Source organism: Haliotis rufescens, unplaced genomic scaffold (assembly GCF_023055435.1).
Source record: "Haliotis rufescens isolate VD_foot unplaced genomic scaffold, xgHalRufe1.0.p SCAF_13, whole genome shotgun sequence".
In the NCBI taxonomy this organism is placed as follows: Eukaryota; Metazoa; Mollusca; class Gastropoda; order Lepetellida; family Haliotidae; genus Haliotis; species Haliotis rufescens.
The window spans coordinates 33,686,550-33,713,060 of NW_025963813.1; the positions used below are offsets into that span (position 1 = coordinate 33,686,550).

Sequence of the window (26,511 nt, forward strand, 5' to 3'; positions counted from 1 at the left end):
TTTATGAACTCGGTTATTTCTAACCCTAATGCACTGTATGCGAGTATAACGATCTCTATGGATGTTATAGGGTTTGTTAAATGGCCAAGGTTGAATACTGAATACTCTTTCACGTGATACCTAAATCAGTACATGGTAGTCTTCTGATCAGGGAGTCATAAACATGCAATTAGAGGTTGGTGGTCCCTAGAGAATTAGTTCAATTGTTGTATTGTTAATACAGAACGTTTCAAGGCTACCCACCAGGAAATCCTTCAGGGGTTTCTGCAAAAATGCGCCTCACATACATACGAGTGAACGAGTGAACGGCAGTCGCTATTGTAGGACGGCGTCCACGGATATGTATTGTATCATGTTAAAAAAACAATGGACGCAAAATAGTGAAAACGGAAAATAAATATGCGACAATATATCGAATTGTGTATATATTTGTAAAACTGGTGCACGTGATATGATGAATTTTTTTATGGCAATAGTGAGTGAGTATTGTTTTGCGCCGCTTTTAGCAATATTCCAGCAATATCACGGCGGGGGGCACAAGAAATGGGCTTCACACATTGTACCCATGTGGGGAATCGAACCCGGGTCTTCGCCGTGACGAAACAACGCTTTATCCAGTAGGCTACCCCACCGCCCCTCGTAGCAATATGAAATATTATAAGCAAGTGTTGACCACAAAGTATCACAACAATACACATCAAAGAGTATTGTCTGTACAGTGCATTTACAATCCCCCAAATGTCGCATAATCTCGATGTGACTTATTTATCCACCCCTCTTAATTCTTGTTGCAATATTCACCCGACCACCCGGGCAGACACCTGCACACATAATAGTCGTACTTCTTCAGTGTGGGGTACCTCCCCCCGAACAAGCCCCTCCTCCTGCCCCCGATATCCTCGTACTCCTCCCTCGGTCTCACGCATGCCTCCTTCTCGTACAGACGGAGGAAGTTCTGGGTGGAGGCCTCGAAGTCCTTCCTGATACAGCGGCCGTGGTTGTTGCAGAGCTCGTTGGCACATGCCTGGGTGAAGTCGGTGAGGTTCTTGATGAAGGGGCCGAGGACGTTGTTGATGTCGTCCTGCATCTTGTGGCATTCATCCTTCGTGTGGAAGAACCCGGAACTTCCCCAGATGACCACGCCGGAAGCCCCCATAGCGGCTGGTTCCTCGATGGCTACCTTGAGGTCATCCTGGAAGCAGAGTGAGTGAGTGAGTGAATGATTTTTAGCGCCTCAGTCGGCAAATATATGAGTGGTCTATCTATCAATGTTGGACCAGAAAAAACAATGGCTGATATTATTAATTTAGGCAAGAATGCAGAATACCGGACACCATCCGCCATTTTGGTAAGGGATGTGAACGAGCTTATTCCCTAGTAACGTTTTTCAGACGTCATTTTTGTCACCTCGTTAAAAAAACGGGATTTGGGGGCTTGCTTTCCCACTCAAAGGCTCGAATTATATGGTTTCGTAAGTAAATGAAATTTCCAAAGAAGATAAAAAATACAAGGTGCTGAAATGTGACTCCGACGGATGTCACTGATGAGGTTGTAAAACGCTATGATGGAACTTCTATTTTCGAATACTTTTTTCGATATTGATGTCCAATTTTCGACGTTTGTGCATCGCTTTGATATTCAATTTCAAGGCATAATCATATTAAACCATACAAAAGCGGGGTCACTGTCTTGCTTATTTTGAGCTTTGTTTTTTTAAATAGTGATGCTGTCGCGTGCGGCTTTATCAGTAGCATCAAACACACATAGCGGATAGGTGTCCGTAGGGTGCATGACCCGTGAAGATCCGGGGTAGAATAGGTCTTCAGCAGCTCATACTCTCCGTAAAAGGCGACTATGCTTATCGTAAGAGGCGACTAACGGGATCGGGTGGTCAGGCTCGCTGACTAGGTTGATGCATGTCATCGTATCCCAATTGCCTTTGATCGATGCTTATGATGTGAATCACTGGATTATTTGATACAGACTCGATTATTTACAATTATTTAATGTAGGAGGAAAGGCCGAAGTGATGCAGGTCTCAGACGTTAACCACTTCGATGAAACCCACGAGCACGGGCATTGTGCTGACAAACCTAGAAACATAATCGGGGCGAACCGGTATTCGAACCCACAATCATAGGTTTTTGGCGTACCCAAGGGACGCAACTCTGCACAGCATGGGTACAATGTGTTACGCCCATTTCTGGTGTCCCCCGCCGTGATATTGCTGGAATATTGCTAAAAGTGGCGTAAAACCATACTCACTCACTCACTTATTCTGACCACGAACTGACATGTAACACACTGTGCCTGATTCTAAGAGTACCACTATTACTCCGTGAACGTGTGACGTTGTTCACGGAACTAACCTTCTGGAAGAAATCTGATCCGTTGTCTTGACTCAGGGTGTACGGCATGATTGGAGTATTGAGCCCCGCCCATTTCACCTGCACTCGGAGCGTCTCGTTCACCGTCTGTCTCACGTACAGGTAGCGGCTGTGTATTGGTGTCTTCCGATTGGTGTAAATCCGGGGGAAGAGGCCTGTGTTGGTTGAGAACAGCCACCCCATGCTGCAAGGCAAAGTTATGTTCACCTTTTCAGAAAACACCAAAAGGATTTTCTTAACCTACACAAGGCGAAAAACATTACCTAAGGATCCAGGATCACAGATTGAGTAATACGATTTAATGCGAAAACTATGTCAGTGGCCATACTCGATAATCCAGAATGTTATATCACCACTCTAGTATGCAATATACCCTAGACCCATTGTCTTGTTGTATACGTCTCAGATAGCTTGTCTTGAAGCTAAGGACACCCCCCCCCCCCCCCCCCCCCCACACACACACACACACACACACACACCTACCATGTTTCTACTCAGGATAACATTTTTTCCAGCTGACAATTCATGAAAAAACAGTCTTCTATTTAAACATACCGAGACACATCTTCCCGAGGCAAGGGAGTTAAAGGGGAAGTGTACACGCAAAAATTACTTTCTTTCTTTTTCTAAACAAAACGCAATTTTAGAATTAGTTAGTATCTGTGTTTGAAAATATACACTCATTTTTTTCACAGTGAAAGTAGGAAGCTCACAATAGTGTGAAAATGATATGCCGTTATGAGGCCTTCGTTTTTCGAGCTAAACAGGCCTGAGTTATCTCCCTTGGATTATGACGTAATTGGTGCCAATTCAACTGGGTCCCTGTCTATTCTGAACGCAAAAGATATCAAGTACAAGTTTTCGGTAAAACAACATGGCCTACGACACACTCCGGCGCAGTGGTGACTCAGCATAACACTATGCTGGCTGGCATCTGAGACGCTTGAATCACACACCTGTACCTACACCACGTGAAGCGGCTCTAACAAAGCATGATGACGTCATAATGATTATCAATTGGCACCAATGACGTCATATTGCAAGGGGCATAAGCCATGGTGTTTTTGTTATGGAATTAGAACACTTGGTAAATGTGAAAAATATAAATCGTTTTAATGCAAAACATATGTTGATTAATTGTGATATTTTTATATTTTTGTCTATGACACTTCTAGGTTAACACTTTTATTGTGGAAAAAGTACAAGAAAATTAGGTTCATTTCCGTGTGAACTTGCCCTTTAACTCACTTTAAAATTCCAGTTTCCACGACAGTTAACTCCCTTGCCTTGGGAAGATGACCGTGACCTCGCTTGTACGAGTCCGCATTTTCATATGTTCAGCTTTGCCGAACGTATTCAGAAGAGGCATTTTGATTGGTTGTTGACCGGAAGTCCATGAGCGACAGAATGTTTGTCCTAGGCAGAGACCAGATACCGAGGTATATGGTCTCTGTGCTAGGTTAGAGATAAGAGATGTGGAAATGGTGACGTAACTTCCGGAACGAATCTATGGTGGTGAGTGGGTCCAGGGTATATAACATAACAGGATGGTGATATGATACACTGGATAATGGCGGATGGTAAATGGCACTGCTTTAGGAACTTACTATTTATCATTCGTATTCCATGTTCCAGGAACTGGGCATTCATTGGTTGTTGACGGTCCCCAGCATCGCGGGTAACCATAGTAACCCCAGTAGGCGTTCGGACGGAGTTGTCTGCCCAGTTGCAGGGATCCTTGCATGAAGTTCCTGTGAAGTTTACTCAAGTGTTTCAACTTTAGGTAAATTCAGAAATATATAGAATGCACCTAGGCAAGTAATATCGCGATTTAGAGGTACAGTAAACTACGGTTATAACGAACTCAAAGGGACTACTTATTTGAGTTCGTTATAACCGTAGTTCGTTATAAGTACAGATACAGCATGACTACAACAAGTAGTCGGGACCAAAAAGTTCGTTATATCCGTCAGTTCGTTATAAGCGTGTTCGTCATAACCGTAGTTTACTGTATTGTCACAACTTGGTGATTGAATTAGGTCGTAGGATGGGAAGTGATCAATAATCCTTTATTATACTCGGTTTCATGAGTTCGAAATGGGAATTTAATGTTTTCTTTGTTTCTACAGCTTTTGGTTAATTAAATACATAGAGGATATTTTAGGCGTGTTCGTGTCATACTATGTTTACGACACTAGTGTCAAAATTCCGGAATTTTAGGCACGAACGTCACACACATAGAACACAAATGTATTTATTACCGAAGATGTCTACATACAGAGACTAATTTTAGTGTTTAGTCGCAACAGCAGTGGGACCTCAATTTATCGAACAATCTTCTGCTATGACGTCGTTTCTAGCGTGACGTCATACCGACTCACGTCAAAATAAGATTCGAATGACGTCAACAATGCCGTCCAGATGACGTAAACAATACCGTTGTCTCGTGTTACCCTAGGGCCCATATGTTTTTATGAACCCCGATATGTTTGCCCCACGTGGATAAAAAAATACCATTATTACCTACGAGGACAAACATATGGGGGTTCATTAAACTCATATATGCCCTGCGGTCATATCACGTCACGAGACAACAGTGTAAGGCAACTTTGAATTCTCTATATACAGAAACAGTTGTCAGTTTGTCTACATACATAATTATACAACGGTCACTTCATCAATGATGATGCGGACATTCAGCGATATCTGATAGCAACGGCCTGTGTACTTGACTTAATTTTAACATTATCGGGAAGCCAAGTTCATCCTGCATGTTTTGTTAATAAAATATGAGAGACCTTTCCTGTAGTCAGACAAGGGTCAAGTACGCATGACCATGAACTGAATATGTTAATTTAAGTACACCAAAACTGTGCAAAATATACAACCTCAACATGTAATCTGATCAATGTGTATGATCCTTTATAATTGTTATACGAGGGTAGTCACTTATGGATTATATGTAACAATGAATAATAAATGTATTTTCGTAACCAAGTTCGTTTAGTTTGTGTGGATGTCTCTCAAAGGCAGATACCTCAAAATTCAAGAAACACAAAACGGTGTGTCCAGTCGGTTTCAATTTCCCTCCTCGCTGAATCGCTTTATCCAAAACTTTTTCCTCGCTTATTAGGCATTTTCGCTGGGAAACTTCAAGTAATGACACTTGGTACTTTTGTTTTGATAAAATAGTACAAACTCCACGCCCACACAATATCCAATTTTTGCGTCTTAAATACACCGAGAATAACAGAAAATCACTTCATTGTCATGCAATGAACTGTAAACGAAACAAAATGGCGGACATCGTTCCACTATGACGTCACAGCTACAGCTGGGCCTCTAGCTAGGCTTTCAATATGAATACGCGCTGGTTGTGGGATTAGCTTTTTAGGTAACTATGAAATCGTATTTGACTCTTTCGTGTGCGTCTTAATAAGTAATTTGTAAGACTATGCAACATGTTATAAAAGTTTCTTCAATAGATTTCTCTTAATACTCAGTACTTAATAGGTCCATTCAATTTTCAGGAGGATGCTCTGGTACCTGCGGTTCAGGGATCTTAGAGAGAGTGAGTGAGTGAGTGAGTGAGTGAGTGAGTGAGTGACAACTTAATATAGCTGAAAAGACCTACGTCGGAAGCGGTTACCCCTTTGGTGAAACACACGAGGATGGGCGTGGAGCTGACAGCCTCACGCTCACACTGAGGGCGCATGTTGGATTCGAAGCACGATAAGTAATGTCTGATTTGACTACAAATTGCCGTCCCCTCGACCACTGCAGGACTTTCCCCAGTGGACAAAGAACCCTTGATACTTACCGCGCAGCGATGTCGAACTGTCGAGTTGCCTCCTCCATGATCTGAGTCGTATTTGTCCAGGTAGGATGTTGTTTTTTGACCAGGTCGACTGACTTTGTCTGGTAAATTCTCAAACTGTCAAAATTCAGCGGTAGGTGTGGTCTCCAGGACTCGAAGTCGATGACTGCCAACCCGTTAAAGTTGGGGTCGGGGATGTTCTGGTTCGTCACAGCTGTAGCCTTCCGGAAGTGTTCGGATAAGTTTCCTTCCTGAAACAAATCACATCTTAACCACAAAGTGAGGAATTGTTTTACTTGTGTTTGTCTGACGCTGCTGTCAGCAGTTACTGCCTGTAAATAATCAAATCCGGGGCAGGCAAACCAGTGGTTGATACCATGACCAACAATTTTCCCATCTTCTCGAGGCAAGGGAGTTAATTGACTGTAAAAGTCCAGTTTACACCCTTGTCGAAATAGGCTGGAATTTTTGGGCTCGATTGTAGCAACACTAGTGGCTATTACGAGTTATGTCCCTTCTATGCCCCTCCTATTGACCAATCAGATGCTACCTCTCATATCACTTGTATTTACTTCAACCAAAATAGCGGCGGCCAGTTAAGATGACCTGACCTAAAATCCATACCTATATTGTGATAAAACGGGTCTTACCTCGCGAAGTGCAGCAAATCACGTTAGCATCTTGATTAAAACATGATCAGATTGGAAAATATCTATTTACGCCGAGTTGACGATACACAAGCCAATCAAATCCTGCAATCGACCGAAATTTGCAAGGCGGTTTACTAACCGGTTGTCGATTTCGTTACGCGATTTTGATTGGACTATGCATAGACTCGTTAGTCCAGTCAAAATATATCTCAACAATTCCAGCCTAGTTCGGTAAGGGTGAAACTGCGAAATTTTGTAGTCAGTAAGCTCCCTTGCCTCGGGAAAGTACAATTTGCCAAGGTCACCCAATACCTCATTTTAGTTAAAATTCAACGACTGACTGTCTGAACTGAGGACTGCGTTTGTTTGTTGTTTAACGCCGCATTCCAGCGATATGTCGGCGGTCTGTAAATAACCGAGTTTGGACCAGACAATCCAGTGATTGGCATGATGCGTCAGCATCGATCCACGGAATTGGGATACGATGACATGCATCAACCAAGTCAGCGTGCCTGACCACCCGATCCCATTAGTCGCCTCTTACGACCAGCCGCAAAATGCAAGTATATTTCATTGATCACGGAATCTAACTGGGAGCGGCGTCCTCCAAAAGATACACCGTACAGAACAGAAAGGACATAGCGGAAAGTGTTTCATTCTTGGAACACTAGTCCATCTTCTAGTCACTCACGGGCCGTGAAGATCCGGGGTAGAATAGGTCCTCAGTAACCCATGCTTGCCGTAAAAGGCGACTATGCTTGTCGTAAGAGGCGACTAACGGGATCGGGTGGTCAGGCTCGCTGACTTGGTTGATGCATGTCATCGTTTCCCAATTGCGTGGATCAATGCTCGTCATGACAATCGCTGGATTGTCTGGTCCAGACTCGATTATTTACAGACCGCCGTCATAACGCTGGGATATTGCTGAGTGCGGCGTTAAACAACAAACAAACAACACTGGCAGCTTAGGTTGTATACTCCCTAGGGAGCTGAGAATTAAAACGAGAGCACACTGATCCAGTGACCGCGGTGATAATAGTGTAGTGCATTGAGCATGTCTTTGTGTGGTGCGGGGTGGGCGGGTAGCCTAGTGGTTAAAGCGTTCGCTCGTCACGCCGAAGACCCGGGTTCGATTCCCGACATGGGTAAAATGTGTGAATCCAATTTCTGGTGTCCCCCGCCGTGATATTGCTGGAATATTGCTAAAAGCGGCGTTAAACCATACTCACTCACTCACTCACTCTGTGTGGTGCGGAAATCTAGCGAAATATAAATGGCCTATTGTCATTCGCTCGATTACGTCCTCTGGTTTGTAAAGACCATACCACCAGGTTTCACAAAAGTCGTAAACGTCCCGTCACGCGCTAGCCACCTCCCCCCTCAACAAACTGTCACGTAGCGGCGTTATTTTCAGACATATTTACTCACGCACTGAACATAATTCACTCACTCACTGAAGAGAACGTTTCCTGAGAACCCAGGATACAGGAGATGTCACGTTGTGTCCACAAGTGTATGTCTGACGCGTGTCATTTCATTTCATGTTCAAATATTTGCATACAACATTCACACTCACGATCTATAATAAAAAATACAATACGTCTTAAAGTACTGAACAACAAAAGTTCCCGTGACATTGAATAAGGATTTAATGCAAAGTTATGTTTTTTTTACCAAATCTGAAACAATTTCAGTTTGCAACAGATAAAAGACTCCTGTAAGCGTTCAAATGGTTTAATTTGACATACTGACTTCCGAAAATGCGTGATTTCATAAAAAACATGAACATGCCAAAATGTCAATTTACAAATCAACAGCGTGTGTGTCCACCGCTGGTTGCGATGCAAGCAACACATCTTCGTCTCATGGAATGGACCAGGCGTCGCAGAAAGTCCTGTGGGATATCTGTCCATATCTGCTGGAGCATGCTTCGAAGTTCCTGGAGTGTCTGTGGAACACGTGGTTGACGTCGGAGGCGCCGATCCATCTCATCCCACATGTGTCCGATTGGTGAGAGATCAGGGGAGCGAGCCGGCCAGGGGATGACGTAGTTTTGTTGAAGAGAATCCTGAACAAGTCGAGCAATATGGGGCCGGGCGTTGTCATGTTGAAAGGTAATGCCTGGGCCATGATGACGCAAAAACGATAGAACAAAAGGGCCGATGATCTCGTCGCGCTAGCGCTGTCCATTGAGATTTCCCTCTACCACTATCAAACGGGTCCTCTGTCATGCTGTAATCCCACCCCATACCATAACGCTGCCGCCCCCGAACCGATCTTCTTCCATGACACAATGATTGACGTAACGTTCACCTCGACGTCGGTACACTCGAATCCGCCCATCGCTGTGGCTGAGGTGAAAACGAGACTCGTCAGTGAATAGAACTTGTCCCCACTGCATGGCCGTCCAGCGTAGACGCTGTCTGCACCACTGTAGACGTGCTTGAAGGTGGTTTCCTGTCAAAATGGGTCTTCTGGCGACAATCCCTGCACATCTGAGGCGACGATGTACGGTTTGTGAAGATATTCGTCGAAGGCCAGGGATGCTTCTTGCAGTCACTGTTGCTGGCTGGAATCGATTTCGTAGGTGTGTTGTTCGAATCCAGTTGTCTTGTCGATTATTGGTTACGCGTGGTCTGCCACTCCGAGGATGGTCTCTGACTGCATTCGCCTGTTGCCAGCGTTGCCATAAACACCAAATGGTGCTTCTGTGGACGTTAAATTGTCTTGCAACATCAAGTTGACTCGATCCTGCTTCAAGCATACCAATGGCTCGCAGACGCTCATTTTCGGACAGGCGTGTCATTTCGTAATGATGAAATATTGCGTAATTTTGTTGTTTCTCTGAGTGGTGCTTGTCAGCACGATGCACATTAATGCATATGGAACCCCGTTAACGCGCATGTGTTTATACCCATGCTTGGGTAGTGAAATGCATAGGGCTTGCATAAAAGTCAACTTTTGCATGGAATGCATGCTTTTCTGTAGCAGATTCGTTTTGGTGACTTGAGTGAGTGAGTGAGTGAGTTAAAGCTTTACGTCACATCAGCAATATTTCAAGCAATATCGTGACGAGAAATTATACTTTTTAATACATATATTTTAACTAAATTAAAACCTGTCGTCGATGGACAGTAAAATTACTAGAACATCACAGATTAATATTTAAAACTAGCATACAACTATAAAAAAGATGTCACTATATATAACGGTACAATATAAAAAAGGGCTATAGGTCGCCAGCCACTGAAGGTAGATCACCATGCTAGGGGGGTCCATGGGGACTTACAGTACTTTTGCTACCTGCATGGACCCCAGCCGGATTTACATCATCCCTTCCGCTGTTGGCGATTAATGACAAATTTAGCCAGATTAAACAAATATATATACTACGATTAAAAAAGGGCAGAAATAAACATACTTTGAAAGAAGTGGTCTTACATACAGGGGGACAATAATTTTACACTACGTTCACCCCCTTCGAGGACATAGCCACTTTTGGTGACTTGATTCCATACATGTACTACAAAATTGAAAACCAAACTTTACTTGTTTGAAAAATACACTTAAATATTGGTGTCACAGGAACTTTTGTTGTTGAGTATATATGGGACTGATATTTAATCATAAAAGTGTGGGCTGGGGAGATTGGTCTTAATTAGACTGTATCATATTTTACCGACCCCTCCATTGTAACAACCCATTATAACAACAGAGTGAGTGAGTATGGTTTTACGCCGCTTTTAACAATATTCCAACAATATCACGGCGGGGGACAACAGAAATGGGCTTCACACATTGTACACATGTCGGGAATCGAACCCGGTTGTCGGCGTGACGAGCGAACACTTTAACCACTAGGCTACCCGACCGCCCCTTGTAACAACAGCCCTAAAACACCAACAGTGAGAGTTTGTTAAACAACTTTTTCTACCCTTCATGACAATGTCTGAAATTATGGTGACGAGTTGGTAAGGACAAGGAAATAGTTTTGAAGCAGTTTAAGACGAATCGTCTCTTTCGGATTTATGTCTACTTCGCATTTCATCGGTACCATTTTGCAGTACGGACTTTATTAGATATGGTGGACTCAGGTGATTGCGTGTCGCCATACACTAAGGGAACGGAACGGGGCTCTAAACTTGTTCATTATATCACTCACTAGTTTGCCTGATTCCATTATTTATAGACCGCCGTCATACATTTGGAATATTGCTGAGTGCGGCGTCTAAAGGAAACTAAAATCAGTAAAGCGCTCATAAAATATCTTGACACGCACCAGTAAGCGAGGCTATTGACAGTTCACTCACCTGCGGGATACCCCCATTTGAGGACGTGTTGCCCCTGTAGATTGGCCAGTCGCCAAATCCGTAAAATATAACCATGTTTTCTCCAAAGAATTGATCATTCTTGTTTGTAACGATTCGATAGGCTGTCAAGTTTAAAATAGTCCCGTGCGAGTCACAACCACCGGAAGGTACATTCCACACGACGAAAAAAGGCAGATTTGGCAGCATGTAGGGTGCTGTGCATCCTTTAGCAGCATCCCTCGGACTTCTCGCGAGAGTTGGGGGAGAGGTCAGACATATAAGGACAGCTACAAGGCAGAATAACACCAACATTGTCTTCTCGTTACCGCCCGTTGCTGTTTACAACTTCCTGCTTCCTGCACCGATCATGTGACCTCGCGAGTCACATGACCATTGTAAACAAACAACTCGTAGCTCCACGAGCTTCAGATGGGGACGGCTTATACCACTGATGGCCCGCCACGTGTGCCGATGAATAGTTTCGTGAGCTGACCCACATCACCGTGTTGTTGTTGGGACACCAGAAATGGGCTTTCACACATTGTTTTTTCTTTTATCACTTTCTTTCTTTCTTTTGTTGTTGTTGTTGTTGTTGTTGTTGTTGTTGTTGTTGTTTAACGCCTCATCCAGCGCAATATTCCAACTTTAGGACGACGGTCTGTAAATAATCAAGTCTGGAGCAGACAATCCAGTGATTGATATCATGAGCATCAATCCACGCAATTGGGATACGATGACATGCATTCACCAAATCAGCGAGTCTGACCACCCGATCCCGTTAGTCGCCTCTTACGACCAGCATAGTCGCCTTTTACGGCAAGCATGGGTTGCTAAAGATCTATTCTACCCCGGCTCTTCAGAGGTCTATTTCTTTTTGAGGGTACAGGTATACTCATGTGTATTGTCACATTTCAAAGAGAAAAATTGATGGACAATATAATTACGTTATGAACATATTATTAGCGTGAACATTGGACATAGGATAAATCTTATCTATTTTTTGGTTTTGTTTGGTTTGTTGTTTTACGCCGCACTCAGCAATATTCCAGCTATATGACTGCGGTCTGTAAATAATCGAGTCTGGACCAGACAACCAAGTGATTGACATCATGAGCATCGATCCACACAATTGGGATCGATGACATGTATCAACCAAGTCAGCGAGCCTGACCACCCATTACGACAAGCATAGTCACCTTTTACGGCAAGCATGGGTTGTTGAAGACCTATACTATCCGGGAATCTTCACGGGTCTCTTATCTATGTACACAGATTGTGACATGAAGGCCAGAGGGTCATAAACCGTCCGTATTTGCATTCTGCACAGGCAGTGAATTTGTTGAAATGATAAGAATTTGTTAACATAGTCTTGAGACCATTCATATATCGGTAAGCTTTGCTTTAGTAGATGTATAACTTAGTGCGAATTAAAATCAAGTTTAGGACTTCATTTTGTATTTCGTTTAATCCAAATATGACATTTTGCTTATTTATTTCAAGTTTTGTGCCCGTAAGATTTTCTATTCATTTCATCAAGCTGTGCCTTTATGGTACATGGGTACATTCAAATAACAGATCTGATGGATGATAGATTCAACTTCAACATCACAAAAAGTACATACTGGTGATGGGTTTAGTTTATAGATGTATAAGTCTTTATTAGCTGTGAGAATTCTATGGGCCACTCGGTATTGCAACCATTTTAGTTTGGTGCTATCGGTTTAAAAAAGCAATGTACAGTAAACTACGTTTATACCGAACACGCTTATAACGAACTTCCGGATATAACGAACAGTTTCTTGGTGCCGTCCATTTTGTGTGTATATGTTGTACATATGCTTATAACGAACTACGGTTAAAACGAATTAGAATTAGTGGTCCTTTTGAGTTCGTTATAACCGTAGTTGACTTAATTATTTTTTTTCCATAAATCATCAGTTATTTCGGAATAAATTTCATTTTCCCTTTTTGTTTCACTGCGATTTTGTTTTTTGTAAATTTGAATAAAATATATTGCATCCTTTATCTTCCTTAAAATAGTATCTCTAAATTTTGAGGAAAAAAGGGCAATTCTACTCGTTTTTCAAAAGATATCGATTTGGTATGTGCATATTGCTGAAATCAAACCTGCGTTTGATTTTTTGTTGATACAGATCAGTGAATTTATCATAACAAAAACGTACCGTCGTATTTCAGACAATCGTTAACAAATACAACATTTGCTTTTAAATAATGCTTATATTAATTTGCCTTATTTTCTATTTTGATATTATCATTTGTCCATATATATTATGAGCGGATATCTCTACATTCTGTTTGTATTAATGAAGATTCATAAACATCTTTCCAAAAGGGATTTCCATCTCTGTTGGGTGCAAGGTGTAATTGCGAATAAATATGTCAATTAGATGTTTGAGATTTGTGTTTTTAGTGTAAGTACTTCTTATCCATGATATTTTTGTGCTTGGTACTCGAAGCCCACTATCTTTGTATTCGTTTGTCTGACCGCCTCCGTGGTCTAGTGGTAGAACGGAAGGTCCGGGGTTTGATCCCCGGCCGCGTCATACCAAAATACGTTAAAAGATGGTACTTGTTGTTACCCTGTCTGGCGCTCGGCATTTAAGGGGCTAAAACAAGGACCGCTGACGCAAATCTGCATTTTGTAACCTATAGTTGTACAAATAATGAATTCAAAATGCCTACCGACAGACCCGTGAAGATCCGGGTACAATAGGTCTTCAGCAAACCATTCTCGTCGTAAAAAGCGACTATGCTTGTCGCAAGAGGCGACTTACGGGATCGGGTGATTTATTTTTAATAAAAAACAACAAGAGCTTATGTCAATGTTGTACAAATTGTCCCAGGTTATTGTAACTTACTGCAATCTCTACTGCCACATAACAATATAACTAGGAATCTCCCAGAATACCTGGCCGCCATATGTGTTTGAAATGAGTGAGTGAGTGAGTTGGGTTTAACGCCGCTTTTAACAGTATTCCAGTTATATCACGGCGAGTCAGCTTAATGTTGGAGGAAAGCCCGAAGTGATGCAGGTCTCAGACGTTTACCACTTCGGTGAAACCCACGAGCACGGGTATGGTGCTGACAAACCTAGAAACATAATTGGGGCGAATCGGGATTCGAACCCACAATCATAGGTTTCTGGCGTGCCCAAAGGACGCACATCTGCACAGCGAATCGCGGCGCCTTGGACGACATGGCCACCCGTGCCCCCCATGAATCTATGATGTTACATGTGACGTGTTAATGAGTTTCGGTTCACACAACATAACAGTATGTTCGAATTCGTTAGTGTATCGAATCAATCTAATGTCTAATATATTAACCAACATGTGTTTCATTTGTCGGGCAGTTTACTATTGTGTCAAACAATTAAAATTTGAACAATAAACTGCTTGTGGATGAAGATACAGCTCTCGGCACCAGAGTTTTGATGGCGACAGACGCTGTAAGTTTTCCTTGGTTGGATGTAGCATCTACTGGTTTACCCAACACCGATGGTGAAATGGGGTTTAAGATTATTGTACTCATATAGTGATGTGCATGCACGTGTCCGTGTGCGCGCGTGTGTGTGTGTGGCTGTACTAGTCCGGACTTGTGCCGATTTATAGTGCTAGCTCACTGAGATACCATGCCGCAGTTTAACATGAATACCCCACTCAGACACAGTATACTGACCCCAGCCGACCAGTCCTTGTTTTAGCCCCTTAATGCCGAGCGTCAGACAGGATAACAACAAGTACCATATTTTAACGTCTTTTGGTATGACGCGGCCGGGGATCGAACCCTGGACCTTCCGCTCTCCGGGCGGACGCTCTACCACTAGACCACGGAGGCGGTCTGACCCAACAGAACAGCCGGGGGCAGATGCACTGGTATTGAAGCAAAAGGTAAGAAAAGATAAAAAAAGTTGTTTTTTATTGTGTCACAGAGGAGACAGGGAACATTTACACACAGTATAAATTCATGTAAATGTGCACATTTATATATATCTTTCTCTCTCTATATATATGAACAGAGACGGTGATATTGCCAAGGTTGCCTATTGCACATACGCACACATACATAATATCAAGTAAATGTCACCTCTCTCTCGTTTTAGAGAGATTTCTAGTGTAAATGGAAAGGAATGTTCGCTTTTATTTGACATAACACTCTAGATAACCACAGAGGCTTAAATGGTCATGGCAAAGACATATTTCATTAATACTCTTTCTGCATAATGCATGCTGATATAGATGGATTTCATATTTTGTATTCGACATGTTGCACACAGATATGTGGTTGAATGCTGCTTCTAACATCACGTCAGTTAGATCATGGCTTCCACAGTTATGTCCATTAGCTGCACAAGACAATAATATATAAAATAAATAAATAATAAAATATCACTTAAGTAGCAATACACAATATTAAGCAAGTGTTGATCGCAAAGTTTCGCAACAAGCCACTGACACAGTGCATGTCTAAACCCTCAAATATGCACCCATCCCAATACTTCTTTTATTGAGTGTTCGATTTTAATTCTTGCTCTAGTTTGCCTGTCGACTGTGGAAGGTGCGTATTTCAAAACATTAGTAACATTTCAATAAAACATCATAATCACATGTTGTACGATAAGAATATGCAAATAGCAATATCAAAAATATGTCATTGTTAAAAAATAGAAAGTGTAATACAAACGCGTTTGTGTGAGTAGTGTGAGGAAGCAAAAGGTCACTGCCGTGACGATACATGTCCGCTCTGTTAATGTGGTGTGAAGAGGCTATATCACAGGCGTCATCCAAGTCACAGATCTTTCACGTTTCAACACCCTGAGATTCAAAATCTACCGCAAACTGTCTGTGGTGCTATAAATACATGCACTGAATGAGTGAGTTTGTTTTACGCCGTTTTAGCAACATCCCGGCTTTATGACGGCAGGAGACACCATAAATTGACTTTACACATTGTACCCATGTGGGGGAATGTGTATAATAGCTAGGGACACCAGAAATGAGCTTCACACAATGTACTCATGTGGGGAATCGAACCCGGGTCTTCAGCACGGCGAGCGAACGCTTTAACCACAAGGCTACCCCACCGTCACTCTTATAAAACATGATAAAAAGGTGTTCAGTTTCCACATTGTCATCAGAGCGAGCGAGTATGGTTTTACGGGACTTATTCCAGCAATACCACAGCAGGTGACACCAGATATGGGCTTCACACATTGTACCCATGTGGGGATTCGAACCCGGGCCAGCGCCGTGACGAGCGAACGCTTTAACCACTTGGCTATCCCTCTGCCCCTTATTGTCATCAGAAATTCCCACTCATCTGATGTAATACTCTGGATAATCGCGGAAGGTGAAATGACCTTGAGACACATTTAACTAACACTCTTTCTGTGCAAACTCACATCAGTACATGGTTGTCTTTTACACAGGGGTGGGACTAAAACTACACCTGAACACTCATGATTGTCTCTAAAGGATACTTGAATCCGGCAAAGGTCTTTCATATGCAGATAGATATAGATGGATTTCCATTTTTGTATTCTATATGATGCACACAGATATGTGGTTGAATGCGGCTTTGAACATACATCATATCAGTTAGATCATGGCTTCCACAGATATGCATTGTATCCAGTAACTGTAAATAAATGAACGGGACGCAAAACAGCAAAAACGGGCAAGGAGATATGCAAAACACATATGTCCATAACTGCACAAGACAGGGTTAATAAAATGTCACATTAGTAGCAATAAACAAATACTATTAAGCAAGTGCATTTCCAAACCCTCAAGTTTCGAATGTATCTTGATATGACGTATTTATCCACCCCTCTTAATTCTTGTTGCAATATTCACCCGACCACCCGGGCAGACACCTGCACACATAATAGTCGTACTTCTTCAGTGTGGGGTACCTCCCCCCGAACAACCCCCTCCTCCTGCCCCCGATATCCTCGTACTCCTCCCTCGGTCTCACGCATGCCTCCTTCTCGTACAGACGGAGGAAGTTCTGGGTGGAGGCCTCGAAGTCCTTCCTGATACAGCGGCCGTGGTTGTTGCAGAGCTCGTTGGCACATGCCTGGGTGAAGTCGGTGAGGTTCTTGACGAAGGGGCCGAGGACGTTGTTGATGTCGTCCTGCATCTTGAGACATTCATCCTTCGTGTGGAAGAAATTATGACTTCCCCAGATGACCACGCCGGAAGCCCCCATAGCGGCTGGTTCCTCGATGGCTACCTTGAGGTCATCCTGGAAGCAGAGTGAGTGAGTGAGTTAATTAGGAGATAAACATGCTTGGCTACCTGCAGATCTTACAGCGTCCAGAGCTCCAGATAAGCTGCGTATCTGCGTAAAATACGCATCAAAAATGCAGAAATACGCAGTAAAATAAAATCCAAGCGTATCAAATACGCAACGAACATTACAGATTCCCTACAAAAATAAAACTTGTGGGTATCATCAAAATATTGTGAAGTAACCCTGCGTATTCGATTAGCAAATCAGCAACTTATTTTGAAATTATAAACGGACATTCCGTCAAGCTTGCCAAACTCCACGATGACAGTTACATCATGATCATTTGCCATCACACTTTCTTGTGGAAGTATCGTAGTATGTTTGAGTCCTATAAAGCTCTCGAACCCACACGACACCAGTTTGCCGGGACTAGATGAATAGTGTTATTAAATATTTAACTTAAATACCAACATGTGTAAAAACTAGTGGGTAACAGAAATTTGAATACCCAGATAGAATTACTGATACCCAATGATTTTAAAATGCATGAGTAAAATACCCACAACACCAAAAGCTTATCTGGAGCTCTGCAGCGTTAATCAAACATTTGAAATTTCACACACAGACAATGACTGAGAAAGATGCATTTTGTTTTACAATTATTTTCCGTGTTGATGCGGCCGCCAAATCAGTTGATTCAATCAGAGGTGATTTTTGTGATTTGATACCTTTGATTGACCAATCAGAATAAACTATTTGCTGAATTGATGGCATCTTTCCGAGACAAGGGAGTTAACTGACTGTAAAAGTCATTTCGGGGTTCGATCGTAGCGCCACCAGTGGCTATTACGAGTTATGTCCCTTCTATATCCCTCCTGTTGACCAATTAGATTCCACCTCTGATATCACTTCATCAAACAAAATGGCGGCGCCCAGTGAAGACGATCTGATCAATAATCTTGATCTATATTGTAATAAAAAGGTTCTAACTTCGCGAAGTACATCAAATCACGTGAGCACATTGATCGAAGGTACACATGCTTTGCAAATCCTGCAATCGACCGAAATCTGAACAGCAGTTTATGAACCAGATGTTGATTTCGCTAGGCGATTTTGATTTGGACTATGCATAGACTCGTTAGTCCAGCCAAAATAGAACTCCATAATTCCAGCCTAGTTCAGCAAGGGTTGAAACTGGACTTTTATAGTCAGTTAACTCCCTTGCCTCAGGAAGATGAATTGATTGCAGACAGTCAGCAAATGTACTAGTATATATAAGTGACCTGTAAATAATCGATTCTGGACCGGTCATTGGTCTCAATGTTATATCCTGTCTGGTTAATACCACTTCCATCGAATATCAGGGCGGCCAGTAAGTCAGTGCTTGATATTATGTAAAACAACTAATACTTGACACACCCAATCCTTTTTGCCATGCTTGTCGTAAAAGGCACCTATACTTGTCGTAAGAGGCGACCGGGATCGGTTGGTCAGGCTCGCTGACTTGGTTGATGCATGTCATCGATCCCAACTGTGTGGATTGATGCTCATGATATCAATCACTGGATTGTCTGATCCAGACTCGATTATTTACAGACTGCCCCATTACATAAAGCTTGAATATTGCTGAGTGTAGTAAAAACAACAAACCAACCACCCAACCTTTTTGTTGCCTTTAACAAGAATAGGTTACTGGGGACCAACTCCATCTGGGAATCACAACGAGGGGGAAGCAGAGAAATACTCCTCGGTTAATCTTTGAATAAACAATTTGATCCTTGATATTTGACAGCCAAACTATTGATTGGACTCTTGGTCGAGTTATTTACTTAAACAACTCCATGACATTTTTAGCAATATTCTAGCCATACAACAGCGGGTGAAACCAGAAACTGGCTTCATGCTTTAACCATAATAAGTTCTTCAAACATTCTGCAATTACAGAGGTGCACCTTCCAATTTGTCCAATATACTTGATCCTCCCTGGCCACCCCTTAACTGATAATGGTCGCGTGGTTCTCATCCTGACCACGACTGACATGTAAGCACACTGTGAGTGAGTGAGTTGGGTTTAACGCCGCTTTTAACATTATTCCAGTTATATCACGGCGAGTCAGCTTAATGTGTGAGGAAAGCCCGAAGTGATGCAGGTCTCAGACGTTTACCACCTCGGTGAAACCCACGAGCACGGGTATGGTGCTGACAAACCTAGAAACATAATTGGGGCGGACCGGGATTCGAACCCACAATCATAGGTTTCTGGCGTGCCGTTGGGACGCAACTCTGCATAGCGAATCGCGGCGCTTTAGACGACTGGGCCACCTGTGGCCCCCTAACCACACTGTGCCTGATTCTAAGAGTACCACTATTACTCCGTGAACGTGTGACGTTCACGGAACTGACCTTCTGGAAGAAATCTGTTCCGTTGTCTTGACTCAGGGTGTACGGCATGATTGGAGTATTGAGCCCAGCCCATTTCACCTGCACTCGGAGCGTCTCGTTCACCGTCTGTCTCACGTACAGGTAGCGGCTGTGTATTGGTGTGTTCCGATTGGTGTAAATCCGGGGGAAAAGGCCTGTGTTGGTTGAGAACAGCCACCCCATGCTGCAAGGCAAAGTTATGTATCCACTCTGTATATATCTTACACAGTGATGAAGAGAAAATGTAATGCTTACAGAGTTCCTAGAGGAAACTGCGTACAGTTTATGAACACAGAAAAAATATTATCTTAATCTTCCCAAGACCACAGTGATTACTTCGTCTTCGGAAATTCACAACGTACAAGATGGAAAGGCAAATAAATAACATCATCAATGAGAACAAGGATGCCCTCTATTTTAGTGAGTAAGTTGGAGGATCAACAAATTACATCATTATTATATACTAAATGCTCAGTATCACTAAATATACATAACTTGTAGTGAGTGAGTGAGTGAGTTGGGTTTAACGCCGCTTTTAACAGTATTTCAGTTATATCACGGCGTGTCAGCTTTATGTGGGAGGAAAGCCCGCAGTGATGCAGGTCTCAGACGTTGACCACTTCGGTGAAACCCACGAGTTTGGTGCTGACAAACCTAGAAACAAAATCGGGGAGAACCGAGCTTCGAACCCACAATCATAGGTTTCTGGCTAACCGAAGGGACGCAACTCTGCACAGGGTATCGCGGCGCCTTAGACGACTGGGCCACCCGTGCACCCCTCTATTTTAGCTTTACTTAACTGCTACATCAAATTAACCGTAACATCGTCATTTTGATTTACTCTGTGTCTGTGTGTTGTGTGTTGCGTGTGTTGTGTGTTGCGTGTGTTGTGTGTTGCGTGTGTTGCGTGTGTTGTGTGTGTTCGGTTGGTCTTGGGTCTGATCCTATAAATGATAACTTGAATTGATTTTCATATTTCTGATTCTGTTTTCGAGTATTAAGATTTGCACTCAAAACTTAATAATTTATTCTTATTTTTATACGATTTTTACTTTCGGTTGCAATTCTTGAAACAAACTTAAGGCCATATTGAAGTGATAAGGATTTCAGCTTAGTGTACTGCCAATATATGTCAAATATTCAAAGGCGCTACTTTGGCAACTTACTATTTATCATTCGTATTCCATGTTCCAGGAACTTGGCATTCATTGGTTGTTGACGACCCCCAGCATCGCGGGTAACCATAGTAACCCCAGTGGGCATTCGGGCGGAGTTGTCTGCCCAGTTCAAGAGTTCCTTGCAGGAAGTTCCTGTGAATTTTACTCATGTGTTTCAAGCATATCGAATTAAAAAACTAAGGCAAGCATTATGACGAATTAGATGTAAGTGTCCTGTCTTGAATTTGGTCGTAGGATATGTTTTGAGCAATAATATCATTTCTACAATTACTACACATACGTTCACAAACTTCAATGGCTATCCTATCTGGTTTAGAAAACAATATTCGATAAACAATATTTGGAAAACCAAGCGAACCCAGCAAAGCATCCCAAGCCTTAACCTGCCCCATGACCAATCCAAGTCGGCATCCGAAGGCCCCCGACACCCATCCCCGTCACCATCCCAAGGACACGTCACCCATCCAAGTCACGATCCCAATGCCCCGTCACCCATACGTCACCATCCCAAGGCCCCGTCACCCATACGTCACCATCCCAAGGCCCCGTCACCCATCCCAGTCGGCATCCCAGGGCCCCGTCACCCATCCAAGTCACCATCCCAAGGACACGTCACCCATCCCAAGGCCCCATCACCCATCCCAGTCGGCATCCCAGGGCCCCGTCACCAATCCCAGTCACCATCCCAAGGCCCCGTCACCCATCCCAGTCAGTATACCAAGGCCCAATCACCGATCCCAGTCACCATCCCAAGGCCCCCGTCACCGACCCCAGTCACCATCCCAAGGCCCCCGTCACCGATCCCAGTCACCATCCCAAGGCCCCCGTCACCCATCTCAGTCACCATCCCAAGGCCCCCGTCACCCATCCCAGTCACCATTCCAAGGCCCCCATCACCCATCCCAGTCGGCATACCAAGGCCCCCGTCACCGATCCAAGTCACCATTCCAAGGCCCCCATCACCCATCCCAGTCGGCATACCAAGGCCCCCGTCACCGATCCAAGTCACCATTCCAAGGCCCCCATCACCCATCCCAGTCGGCATACCAAGACCCAATCACCCATCCCAGTCAACATCCCAAGGCCCCCGTCACCCATCCGAGTCATCATCCCAATGCCCCATCACCCATCCCAGTCACGATCCCAAGGCCCCGTCACCCATCCCAGTCACGATCCCAAGATCCCCGTCACCCATCCCAGTCACCATCCCAAGGCCCCCGTCACCAATCCCAGTCACCATCCCAAGGCCCCCGTCACCAATCCCAGTCACCATCCCAAGGGCCCCGTCACCAATCCCAGTCACCATCCCAAGGCCCCCGTCAAACCACCCCAGTCACCATCCCAAGGGCCCCGTCACCGATCCCAGTCACCATCCCAAGGGCCCGGTCACCAATCCCAGTCACCATCCCAATGCCCCGTCACCTATTCCAGTCACCATCCCAAGGCCCCCGTCACCGATCCCAGTCGGCTTCCCAGGGCCCCGTCACCCATCCCAGTCATCATCCCAAGGCCCCGTCACCCATCCCAGTCACCATCCCAAGGCCCCCGTCACCGATCCCAGTCACCATCCCAAGGCCCCCGTCACCCATCCCAGTCACCATCCCAAGGCCCCCGTCACCCAGCCCAGTCACCATCCCAGGGCCCCGTCACCCATCCCAGTCAGCATACCAAGGCCCCATCACCCATCCCAGTCACCATCCCAAGGCCCCCGTCACCGATCCCAGTCACCATTCCAAGGCCCCGTCACCCATCCCAAGGCCCAATCACCCATACCAGTCACCATCTCAAGGTCCCCATCACCCATCCAAGTCACCATCCCAAGGCCCCCGTCACCGGTCCCAGGCACCATCCCAAGGCCCCATCACCCATCCCAGTCAGCATACCAAGGCCAAATCACCCATACCAGTCACCATCACAAGGCCCCGTCACTGATCCCAGTCACCATCCCAAGGCCCCCGTCACCCATCCCAGTCACCATCCCAAGGCCCCCGTCACCCAGCCCAGTCACCATCCCAAGGCCCCGTCACCCATCCCAAGGCCCAATCACCCATACCAGTCACCATCTCAAGGTCCCCATCACCCATCCCAGTCACCATCCCAAGGCCCCCGTCACCCATCCCAGTCGGCATCCCAGGGCCCCGTCACCCATCCCAGTCACCATCCCAAGGCCCCGTCACCCATCCCAAGGCCCAATCACCCATACCAGTCACCATCTCAAGGTCCCCATCACCCATCCCAGTCACCATCCCAAGGCCCCCGTCACCCATCCCAGTCGGCATCCCAGGGCCCCGTCACCCATCCCAGTCACCATCCCAAGGCCCCCGTCACCGATCCCAGTCGGCATCCCAAGGCCCCCGTCACCCATCCCAGTCGGCATCCCAGGGCCCCGTCACCCAGCCCAGTCACCATCCCAAGGCCCCGTCACCCATCCCAAGGCCCAATCACCCATACCAGTCACCATCCCAAGGGCCCCGTCACCCATCCCAGTCGGCATCCCAAGGCTCCCGTCACCAATCCCAGTCACCATCCCAAGGCCCCCGTCACCCATCCCAGTCACCATCACAAGGCCCCCGTCACCGATCCCAGTCACCATTCCAAGGCCCCCGTCACCCATCCCAGTCACCATCCCAAGGCCCCGTCACCCATCCCTGTCGGCATCCCAAGGCCCCATCACCCATCCCAGTCAGGATGTTGTTATTAAAAAAAGTTCCATGTATGAATGCTCTTTCAACTCTTAGATGTCCATCGTAAACTTAATAAACTCGAAAGGACGACATATGAACTGTTTACTTGTTTGGTGAAACGCTCACGCATGGAGCAGTCTGATTCTGAATGTGGGATTCAAACCCTCGATCAGAAGGTCCGGACAGGACGCAGCTGTGAAGCGCAGCTGCGTCAAAGAAGCCCTCCCATGTATTAGGGGACCCTTGACACTTACCGTGCAGCGATGTCGAACTGTCGAGTTGCCTCCTCCATGATCTGAGTCGTATTTGTCCAGGTAGGATGTTGTTTTTTTACCAGGTCGACTGACTTTGTCTTATAAATTCCCAAACTGCCAAAATTCAGCGGTAGGTGTGGTCTCCAGGATTCGAAGTCGATGACTGCCAACCCGTTAAAGTTGGGGTCGGGGAGATACTGGTTCGTTACAGCTGCAGCCTTCCGGAAGTGTTCGGATAAGTTTCCTTCCTGAAATAAACCACACCCTTACAGCAAATCTAGTAATTGTTTGTTTGCTTTCCCCCCATTGTGTTAGGTTGTTATGACAAGCGTAGGGTACAGGGATATTCTGATCTGCACCCACTACATGGGGCATACTTCGTGGCAGACAGTTGTTGACTGTCTGACTGTCTGACCTGAGTACGACGTATATAATATGTAAAGTATATTTCATTGAGCACGGAGTTTATTTCGGAGCGGCGTTCACAAAAATATAACAGAATAACAGAATTTCAAAGGAAATGGCGGAAAGAGAAATAGTGCTAGAGTTTCTGAAGCTGTGTCACCAGGTCTGAAAAGTGCATTGCTCTGTGAAGAGTTGCGTCCCTTACATGATCGACAGGAATATCAGATTACGTCCCTTGGTTAATTTGTCAACACCATGTGAGTGAGTGAGTTAGGTTTAACACCGCTTTTAACAGTATTCCAGTTATATCGCAGCGTGTCAGCTTAATGTGGGAGGAAAGCCCGAAGTAATTCAGGTCTCAGACGTTTACCACTTCGGGGAAAACCCACGAGCACGGGTATGGTGCTGACAAACCTAGAAACATAATTGGGGCGAACCGGGATTCGAACCCACAATCATAGGTTTCTGGCGTGCCCAAGGGACACAACTCTGCACAGCGAATCGCGGCGCCTTAGACAACTGGGCCACCCGTGCCCCCGTTTCGCCAAAGTAGTATTCGTCGAGACCCATGTTAGACCGCCATGACGGATTAACTATAGTAATATGAAAAAATCGGGTGTTCTTTAACTTCTATTGAGAGCATAAGTTAGTAAGCAGATCGACGTTCACACCGTGTCTGTGGTTGATGAATTCACACTGCATGTGAACACTTAGTGAGCAACTATTGTGACCTTGGCCCAGTGTGGATTCTGGGTTCTAATTGGTCCAAAGCAACCTATGCTTGTTTGAGGTGACCAAAAGAATCGGGTGTTGGACTCAGTGACTTAAAAAATTGTTTGATTGCATGCCATCGTGCCCTAACATAATATGGTGCAGTCTGAACTTTTTAACAATCACTGGTCTGCCTGGCCTAGACTTGATTATTTCCAGACCGCCGTCATATAGCTGGAATATCGCTGGAATATCGCTGGCTGTGACGTTAAACAACAAACAAAGCATAACTATGACTCTTAAAGTCAGCAAAGCGCTCATAAAATATCTTGATACGCACCATTAAGCGAGGCAATTATCTCCTAAACTCACCTGCGGGATACCCCCATTTGAGGGGGTGTGGTTCTTACCCCCATAGAAAGGCCAGTCGCCATATCCGTAAAATATAACCATGTTTTCTCCAAAGAATTGATCATTCTTGTTTGTAACGATTCGATAGGCTGTCAAGTTTAAAATAGTCCCGTGCGAGTCACAACCACCAGAAGGAACATTCCACACGACGAAAAAAGGCAGATTTGGCAGCGTGTAGGGTGCTGTGCATCCTTTGGCAGCATCCCTCGGACTTCTCGCGAGAGTTGGGGGAGAGGTCAGACATATAAGGACAGCTACAAGGCAGAATAACACCAACATTGTCTTCTCGTTACCGCCCGTTGCTGTTTACAACTTCCTGCTTCCTGCACCGATCATGTGACCTCGTGAGTCACATGACCATTGTAAACAAACAACTCGCAGCGCTTCATTCGTTTCGCCGTTGAGGGGGACGGTTGCTGAGACTGGCAATCATGTGATGTGGTTGTACACGTCAACACCTTCATTTATCACACAGGTCAGTTGCTTGTTTGTGCTCAGTAGATCAGAAGATCTAAATTCTTCTTGTAACTACTACTACTACTACTACTACTACTACTACTACTACTACTACTACTACTACTACTACTTCTGCTGGTGCTGTTGCTAATGTTACTAGTTCTACTACTACTACTACTACTACTACTAATACTAATACTACTACTGCTACTATTACTTCTACTACTATTACTTCTACTACTAGAACTACTACTACTACTACTACTATTGCGACTACTGCTACCACTACTGCTGCTGCTACCACTACCTCTGCTACTACTACTACTACTGCTACTGCTACTACTACTACTACTACTACTACTACTACTACCATCACCACCACAGCTACTGCTACAACTACCACTACTACTACAACCACCATCATTACAAATACAAGTGTAGATCCGGGGTAGAATAGGTATTCAGCAACCCATGCTTGCCGTAAAAGGCGACTAACGGGATCGGGTGGTCAGGCTCGCTGACTTGGTTGATGCATGTCATCGATCCCAATTGCGTGGATCGATGCTCATGAT

The 26,511-nt window shown here is 44.6% G+C and overlaps 1 protein-coding gene across 4 annotated transcripts; it reads right to left on the reverse strand.

Moving 5' to 3' along the window:
* On the reverse strand, positions 1 to 25,828 carry LOC124129470 (hyaluronidase A-like). 4 transcript variants are annotated; one of them, XM_048394446.1, is made up of 5 exons: positions 25,445 to 25,828; positions 6,208 to 6,455; positions 3,995 to 4,138; positions 2,370 to 2,571; positions 1 to 1,192 (listed from the first exon to the last, which is right to left on the reverse strand). In XM_048394446.1, the coding sequence occupies exons 1-5, from the start codon at positions 25,760 to 25,762 to the stop codon at positions 779 to 781; spliced, it is 1,326 nt and encodes a 441-aa protein (XP_048250403.1). In that variant the 5' UTR covers positions 25,763 to 25,828; the 3' UTR covers positions 1 to 778. The 4 variants fall into 4 exon arrangements, with proteins under 4 accessions (XP_048250403.1, XP_048250402.1, XP_046336171.2 ...); XM_048394445.1 differs by lacking the exon at positions 6,208 to 6,455 and adding an exon at positions 23,957 to 24,204; XM_046480215.2 differs by lacking the exon at positions 25,445 to 25,828 and adding an exon at positions 11,165 to 11,546.
* Positions 25,829 to 26,511: the final 683 nt, after the last annotated feature.